Source organism: Triticum dicoccoides, chromosome 6A, assembly GCF_002162155.2.
Source record: "Triticum dicoccoides isolate Atlit2015 ecotype Zavitan chromosome 6A, WEW_v2.0, whole genome shotgun sequence".
NCBI lineage: Eukaryota > Viridiplantae > Streptophyta > Magnoliopsida > Poales > Poaceae > Triticum > Triticum dicoccoides.
Window position 1 is genome coordinate 17,776,094 of NC_041390.1, and position 8,490 is coordinate 17,784,583.

At 42.8% G+C, this 8,490-nt stretch overlaps 2 protein-coding genes across 2 annotated transcripts; one reads left to right on the plus strand and one right to left on the minus strand.

Annotated features, from left to right (window-relative positions):
• Positions 1 to 1,578: 1,578 nt before the first annotated feature.
• LOC119319466 (histone H2A.1-like) lies at positions 1,579 to 2,406 on the minus strand. Its single transcript, XM_037593943.1, has 2 exons — positions 2,145 to 2,406; positions 1,579 to 2,052 (listed from the first exon to the last, which is right to left on the minus strand). Exons 1-2 carry the CDS (start codon positions 2,319 to 2,321, stop codon positions 1,786 to 1,788), a joined length of 444 nt encoding a protein of 147 aa, XP_037449840.1. The 5' UTR covers positions 2,322 to 2,406; the 3' UTR covers positions 1,579 to 1,785.
• A 1,727-nt stretch (positions 2,407 to 4,133) lies between these two features.
• LOC119314682 lies at positions 4,134 to 5,408 on the plus strand. Its single transcript, XM_037589380.1, has 3 exons — positions 4,134 to 4,230; positions 4,302 to 4,453; positions 5,138 to 5,408. Exons 1-3 carry the CDS (start codon positions 4,134 to 4,136, stop codon positions 5,216 to 5,218), a joined length of 330 nt encoding a protein of 109 aa, XP_037445277.1. The 3' UTR covers positions 5,219 to 5,408.
• Positions 5,409 to 8,490: the final 3,082 nt, after the last annotated feature.

An 8,490-nucleotide genomic window follows, 5' to 3' on the forward strand; every position in this document is an offset into this window, starting at 1 on the left:
CGAGGCTATGGGGGTAAGGCCATAAGGGGGAACTACGCCTCTTAAGATACAATCATACAACTCACGTTTTGGATTGTGGTGTGACGTTTATTTTACAACCTGCTACGAAAAAGTAGACAAAGGCTGGTCAAACAAACACTAAGGGCTCCTTTGATTCAAAGGATTTACATAAGAATTTTGGAGGATCATAATCCTTAGGATTTTTTCTTATGTTGGCTGTTTGATTCAAAGGATTGAATCCTACCGGAATTTTTCCTAAGAATTTCTTTGTACTACTTCCTGTAGGATTTCTAGCATCCACTCAAACCTCTTTGAAAAAATCCTTTGTTTTTCCTATGATGCAACCAAACAACCCAAAATCCTATAGGATGGAGATGAGCATGACATTCCAATCCTATGTTTTTCCTATTCCCACGTTTTAAGAATCCTGTGAATCAAAGAGACCTTAAAATTTGGAAAAGTGGGTGGGGCAAACAAGATTACGAGAATACACCACGATGCCAAGCGTGACTTAAAATATGTATACTTCTGACGCTAGTAGAAAAAAATCATAAAATATTTAACAAATGAAGAAACAGAATCAACAACTAATGTTTTCTTGTTTGCCTTTTTTTCTTGGAAACTACACGCATTGGGAGGCTTAGTTGTAGTATATGAAAATATAAATATTTTTATTGTGAGAGCAAAGTTACAGTTGGCGCTAAATGTAAAAAAAAAAGAAAGGGCCAAGAACGAAACCTCTGGCTATTCACTTACCTGTTGTATTTTGCGGCCTTTTTCCTATCTGAAAATAGTGTGTGTTTTATTGATGATAATGAAGCGCAGCATCAACTTACTTATTTACCCAGCAATCTTGGCCCTCCTGGGGCAAACATTCTTGTACTGGATAATTTGTCCTTTGAAGGGCCTGACTATTCCTATCTCTGCCCTTTACGTCGATAAGTCCCGGTATCTGATTCTGTCTTTGGTCAGTCGAAAAGTCGTATTCCAAGTCTAAAGAATCGTCTTATATCAATGTACAGAGGGAGTACCTCGTTTTTGCCGCCCCGCGGCTATGTCTAAACCTTCTTCTTAATCAATGAAAATGGCAAGTCTTTTGCCTTGTTTCAAAAAAAAAAAAGTACCTCGTTTGGTCAGTGGCACATAAATCAGAGCCTTCACGAGTCTAGTTTTTCAAGTTTGTGGTTTGTTACGTATATCTGACTGTCCAGAGTTCAGTTTGCTAGCTCAACTCAAAGCGGAAGAATTTTTTGCTTTATGACCGGAACAACTAGAGGGGCAAAGATCAGAGTTCAATTGTTTGGAATAATGTTTCTTGGCATAATATTTGTCAATTACTAGCACGTAATTAATTAAGCATGGTCAAGCCTTAATTCGCTATGTTTGCCTGCAAGAGTTTTGAACCCTTCTTTATCCAATTTAGTACTGTCATCATCGTTTAAAACTGACAGAGGGTACGGGGTGAAAGGATGCAGAAGCTGAGTGTTTCAAGCAACATTCAGAAGATTAATTGAACACCAAATGTTTCGAAAGCAAAGTCAGGTAACGAACATTCACACGATTGTTCACAGCCATGGATAAACAAGAGAATATGATTGATAGAATCGCATCTTTAGTCATTCCTCGCATACTAAATCACAGGTAAAATACAGTCATTGCTGGCTTGTTCATCGAACTAATGAAAGAGCCGCTACAGACTAGCATTTACATATGGGATCCAATCAACCAAAAGTCTCCTCATCTTCTCCCTGATATGGAACTAAGAGTCAACTAGGCTAGGGGCGGCTACTCCTTGGTGGCGGCGGTCTTCTTCTTGGGGGACTTGGCGGTGGTCTTCTTCTTGGGCGACTTGGCCTCCTTCTCGGCGGCGGCGGGGGACTTCTTGGGGAGCAGCACAGAGTTGATGTTGGGGATCACGCCGCCGTGGGCGATGGTCACGCCGGCGAGCAGCTTGCCGAGCTCCTGGTCGTTGCGGACGGCGAGAAGAAGGTGGCGGGGGATGATGCGGGTCTTCTTGTTGTCCTTGGCTGCGTTGCCGGCAAGCTCCAGCACCTGAGATTCAAAACCAAATCTGTCAGTTACCCGTCGAGCACGAGAAGAGCAGGGCAGAAGAACACTGGAGGACGGGAAAGATCTGTGCGTACCTCTGCGGCGAGGTACTCGAGGACGGCGGCGAGGTAGACGGGGGCGCCGGAGCCGACGCGCTGGGCGTAGCGGCCCTTCTTGAGGTAGCGCCCGATGCGGCCGACGGGGAACTGGAGCCCGGCCTTGACGGACCTGGTCACGGCCTTCTTCCTGTCGCCTCCCTTCCTTCCGGCCATCTTGCTTGCTACTTCTCCGGCGACGAGGGCTCTCGAGGTGTGGTGTTGGCGGCGGCGGTGCTGGATCGGAATGCTCTGAGCTTGTGGGTTGAGAGGCCGGCGGGGGCGCGGCTTTTATTGGAGGCAGGAGCGTCGCGGGAGGGGGGATCGATCCGCGTGACGGGGTGTGCGCACCGTTGGATCTGAGGGGAGCGGGCGGTGGGGATCGGTCTGGGGGTGGCGATCCGTGGGAAGATGCGCTCGGCCAATCAGAACGCAGGGATCTGGATCACGCAGCACACTTCGCTGTGATCAGTTCTAAGAAACAAAAAGGGGTTTTGTTTTAACACTTGAACATGTGTTTTCATTGTTCCCACCCATATTTTGGGTACAATTGCATTTTCCACGTAGAGGAGTTTGCTCATTGTAGCTAATCCCAGTTTAGTTTTGGTAATTGAGTAGGTTAATCATGCAGTATTAGCATGCTTTATTTAGAATAAAGGGGTCGATCAGTTGTATATATCCTAGTGAGCTCATTCATTCTTTCATTGATCAACATAGGGGATGGGCTATGTTCATTTACATTGCTCTCTATGTTGTACAACTCAATCTGGCAAATTTTGATCTAGACACTAGAAAACGAAGGAATGCAAGGCACATGAATCTGGTACAACCGATGTATTCCATATGTTTTTATTTACTCTGAATATTAGCTTTGACTAAAGTCAAATCTCATAAAGTTTGATCAAGTTTGCACTTAACTACCAACCCCAAGGGGCTAGGTTTGTATGTATATTACGTGAAGTGTTGTGTTTTATTTAATTGAAAAATGAGTAGGAGGCTCTCCTACTATTTTAGGCTTAAAAAACCATTTCCTAGTGTTAGCCGCTATCTAATAGTTGTTGACATGTGTGTGATGACGACCTGATCCAACACCGACGCGGTGGCGCCTGAGGGTGCCGCTGGACCTTCCTGGAGGGCGTCAGGTGCTATCTGTCATTTCTCCTCGTCGCGTACCGAGGGAAACCCTTGGTCGTAGCGTTGTCATCGTCGTGTCCCTTCTTGGAGGTGTTAATTGGTACCAGTGCTTCGGAGTACTTCTTCGGTTTTTTTGACCCGTCGTTGTAGGCATTTGTTCCTTTTGTAGTTTCTCTTTCATTTGTTTTGGCGTGACTGTGCTACTTCTGCCCCATCATCTATAGTTGGTTGTACCGGATGTTTGCTATATTAATATAGCGGGACGCAAGCTTGTCTGGTTGAAGTTGACTATGTAGTCATAAGCTTACTGCAATGATCACTAGATAAGACATCGATAGAAGCAGGTGCGACAAAATTGGAGCTGCCTGCCGAGAAATCTGTGTCTGTTCGAATATACTTCCTCCGTTCCTAAATATTTGTCTTTCTAGATATTTCAACAATTGACTACATACGAAGAAAATGAGTGAATCTACACTCTAAAATACTCCTATGTCTATATACATCCGTATGTGATAGTACATTTGAAATCTTTAGAAAGACTTATATTTAGAAACGGAGGAAGTACATAGTAGGCTTTGCTCATGTTTGATTCCACACTTCGCATGTCATCGTTTTACTTGTCGATCATATAAACTTGAGGATATAACAGTGCGTAGGTAAAAATCATGGTCATTCCTTCAAAAAAAGAAGGAATGTCCATACTGTTTCACAGGGATTATACTTTTTTTTGAGAAAAGTTTCACAGAGATTATACCATAGGCCTCTTTTGTATGAGCCTCTATTGTCGGCCCAAATAGAGCATCCAAGTTATAAGCCTACCTCGCATTTTTTTTCTTTCTAGCCTCATTCTCTCCCATGGCCCTCGCGTGTGCATCTCATCATGTGCGCCGCCTCCTCGTCCAGCCCGGGGCCGGAGCTCCGGCGAGGTCCTTCTGCGCGCAGCCCTACCAAGGTACGCTTATGTTCCTCTCGATCCTTTCTCCTTGTTCGTTGTGACGAGCGCGGCTGAATTCCTGCGCGCAGCCAAGGTAGGCGTGGTGGGGTTCCTGAACGGGGTCGGCAAGGGGGTGGAGACGCACGCGGCGAAGCTGGAGGAGGCCGTCGACGGCGAACCCCAGAGTGTGCCCGAGACCCGCCCGCTATGGCGCAAGAAGTTCGGTGGCCCTTGCAAGCTTGTGTGTGTTCTCCCTGTTTCGGTGTTTCCTCCACACATTCCTTTGGTTTAATTTTGCAGAAGGCTTGATATGGTTGCTGGATATGATCGTGTTTCTTCGGGCATCTCGTCGTGTAATTGTAGAGTTTGTTAATGTTTTATTTTCCAACATTGTTATGCTTTGGATAAGAGCAATTGGGTTAATTTGGTACTAGATGGTTCCTGTGTATATATGATGCCTGATACATAACTCTCTGATTAGTTTTGCACATGAACCACATCATTTTGCTATTAGTTATTCTGTTAAGCTACACATTGTGTGATTTCTGATGCACTGAACTGGCTTCAATACATTTGAAAGAACTAAGATTAAGAAGTAATAGGAAAACAGGTAGTTTGTAAATGCGTAGTTAAAATTTAACAAGTTCTTATATCACAAACATTTGTCGGATGTTTCAATTGCTAGTAAAATACCGTGAGCAGTTTTCTAAATAACAGCAGCTAGACAGGCATATGTACACACTAACGGCATTTCAGATATTCCAGGTTAATAACCCATGCATATTTGTAAAGATGGTTTGCAGCTTGCTACGCACTAATTGCCATTGTTAACATTTACTGTGAGATCACATGGTAGAATCCTAACTAGCTATGTTTCCTCTGTTTAATTTCAATAGTGTTCACATGTGGTTAATTTATGATGCAGAGAAAGTTGATTTTGAGCTTTCCTCACAAGTACCGTCTTGGTCTTTCGAAGCACCCAGCAGAAGGCAGGAAAGTGCAATGAAGTTGGCGTGTCCACTTTGAAAACCATGTGGTGTTATTGGGATGAAGCATGTTGTATGATGTCTGTGCTGCAATTTTGATGTCACAATCAGAATGTTGTCTGATAACCCAACCAATAAGTGGCGCTCTTGATCTTGTAGTATTAATCCTAATTAGATTTGGGATTCTGAAATTTGTCTACAGTTTTTCTCTATTACAGAAAGCATCATGAGACTGTTATTCTAAAGTGATTCGGCTCACACACTTTGCTAATCATATGTTAATTGGCTTAATGATTATACAGAAAATCCAACTAGCACATGTGTTAATTTGTCTCCTTTTTTTCCTATAGAGAGAGGAGATGCATGCATGCTGATTAACTCTTGTGCGTAGGCTGATTAACCATGTGCCAAATTACAGTTGACACTGTATTTGAGTCTTTCTAACAAGAAAATTCGTCGATCAGCTAGAGTGCGCTATTCCTCAATGGAAGTGCTACATTGTACTCCCTCAGTATCAAAATACAAGACGTTTTTTGATACTAAGGGAGTATAAAAAATGTCTTATATTTTGATACTGAGGGAGTAGTTATGAAAAATAATGAGCAGTTGAAAAATTGGATGGCTGATCGTACAATTAAGTAGTACGTCCGAGGAAACATCAAAAAGATTGTAACTCAAGTATGTCAACATGGCTACCAGCAAAACAAAATTTCAAGACATATCTTCCTGGTAAAATGACCTCGTTAACCAGACAATGTTAAGTACCACAATTTTACAGATTGACTTCCTATGTGTTTTCTTGCTGAAACTTCTCCGAAGTATTTTCTAGAATGGAAAATCTCTACAGATTTTGCAAGATTCCTGAATACTGAAGACCCATTTAGCAAAAGAATTAACCAAAATTAGAATATAAATCTTCTCCTGTCTTTGTGGAAGACAACAACTAAAAGAACAGAAGAAGCAAAGCGAAAATATAGGATTCTTTTTTTTTTGAAACAATGCAAACATGTGCCAGAATGCGTGAGCGAAACAACTACTGTATAGTAAAAGCAGATCAATAGGCTGGACAGATGAGACGAGTTGGCAGCCCAGGATCAGGTGCGGAATCATGTATTGCCTTGCTTCAATCTTTGAACAATGGGCTACTACCGTTGTAATGCCCCTGAGACGACACATGAATGTACCATCGGGCTCACTTGTCACTTCTAACCTAACCTAGCTAACACCATCTCTAATACAGGTTGCACGTTGCCATTGCTGATACGTTAGTCACACAATGGCAATCAGTGTGCAGATGTTGTATCATGGCTATGGTCCTTCATCACCATTGGTGATTGGAAAGCATGTTAGAGAGCTGAAGAAAGGTTGTGTACAATGGCCTATAAGTTCATCGTCCTGAGACCTGCCATTCCTAAACTGTAAGAAAGTTACATGAACGTACCATCTGGCTCACTTGTCACTTCTCCCATAATCTAGCTAACTAACGCTTTGCTCTGCCATCTATAATACAAGTTTTATTATTCCTATTAAAGACTAAATTTGACACACAAGGTAGAGGCTTGTCACTGCTGATATGTTTGTCACACAATGGCAGTCACGGTGCAGATGTTGCATCATGACTATGGTCCATCGTCACCATTGGTGATTAGAAAGCATGTTAGAGAATTAAAGAACAGTCATGTATAATGGCATATGGGTTCATCATCCCGAGACCTGCCATTCCTAAACTGTAAGAAAGTTGCATTGGTTTCTCCTTTTAGCACCTTGCATTTGATTTGGCTCCTACCTAGGTAATCACAACTACGCGTAGGTGATTTTATAGACGGTGGATCCCGCCTTTGCTCTAGATGTACATGATTGGGACCAATCTTAACCAAGGCCAGTATAGACTGTAGAGCTATAAAATTCTCATGTACTGTCCACACTAAATTTAGACCTACCTCTTCATTTTGATTAATGAGCTACATTCGGGCGTCGATTGGAATAATTGTTTACAGAGTGCATGACAACAAGCCACCGTGGTTTTGCTTTTGTAACCACTAGATTCATTAGCGCATCCCACATCTGCAATGGCAGAATCCGTCCTTGACTATTTGCCCCCTTCACATCGTCTAGAATAGACAGTAAAATACCAGTAGCTCCAATGTGGTCTTCAGATTTAACCTGAATGTACACCAAATGTCCTTGTTGATCGGACCCTAATCTGTCGAATAAAATGTTAGATTGGTAGTCCCCGGCCGGCCAGCCATCTAGCACACTTTATGTGGGATATGTTGCTTAAGGATTTTGATGATGAAAGGGTACTTGGCATGATCGCCAATGTGCGTTTTCCTTTCTTCATGATTACTCTTATTCATCCTTCCCGGTCTTGCACTCAAAGAGTTGGCTGCCCGTCTTGAGCATGTTTGTTTCACGGAGCCCCCCACCGGCAGGCTCACGACGTGGTTCAGCATTCTAAAAAGGACAAGGTATCCATTTGTTGGTGCAGCATCGCGCATTCAAGATTCTAATCATCTTTATTACCTCGTCGGACACGCCGCTGCCAAGTGCACGTCAAAAGCTTCATTGCATGTCGGCCGCTGCTTTGGTGCCAGCAACCTCTGGTACCGATGTCTGCCGCTGCTAGCAATTGAGAACTGGCTATTCGTTAGCATGAGAGCAGTCCAGCATGCACCCGTAGCCACCGCGGGTAGTACGACAATGTGGGCAACAAAAAACTCAACATTGTTGCTTTTATTCCAAACAAGAGCAACTCAATTTCTCTTTATCGAGTGTTCAAAAGCACGCGCAGTATGATATGCAATACATTTATGATTTAATACTACTCATCCAAGTAATATGTCACCGAATTTAGGGAATTGGTTACACTGAGTACACCTAAGTTTTTACACGCTCTTATTCATTTTGGAGTTTATTTAGGTTGGTCAAATTGATTTTTTTTTCAATGACAAGAGAAAATGTCATGATATGGATATGTTGTAGACCTTGTTCTCATGTGCAAGTTGATTGTGTAGTCCTAGGCTTACCTACTGCAACGAACACTAGAAAAGACACCGCTAAAAGCTAGTGCGGTGAGATTGGAGTGGCCTGCCAAAAATTTGTGTCTGTTCATATATAGTAGGCATGATAATGTTTGATTTCACACTTAGCGTGTCATCTTTTTACTTGCTGCTCATGTAAACTTGATGATGTAATAGTTAGGCCATATGTGCATCTGTCATGCGGAGATTGGGAGTCATAAAATTATTTTCAGTGTAGAAAGACGCGGTGGGCATTTCCGTTTCAATTTACA

Coding starts and splice junctions, on each gene's coding strand:
- LOC119319466 (XM_037593943.1), bottom strand. CDS start 2,321: ATGGCCGGAAGGAAGGGAGGCGACAGGAAGAAGGCCGTGACCAGGTCC. Junction 2,053..2,144: donor TCGAGTACCTCGCCGCAGAG/GTACGCACAGAT, acceptor TTTGAATCTCAG/GTGCTGGAGCTTGCCGGCAA.
- LOC119314682 (XM_037589380.1), top strand. CDS start 4,134: ATGGCCCTCGCGTGTGCATCTCATCATGTGCGCCGCCTCCTCGTCCAG. Junction 4,231..4,301: donor CTGCGCGCAGCCCTACCAAG/GTACGCTTATGT, acceptor TCCTGCGCGCAG/CCAAGGTAGGCGTGGTGGGG. Junction 4,454..5,137: donor TCGGTGGCCCTTGCAAGCTT/GTGTGTGTTCTC, acceptor TTTATGATGCAG/AGAAAGTTGATTTTGAGCTT.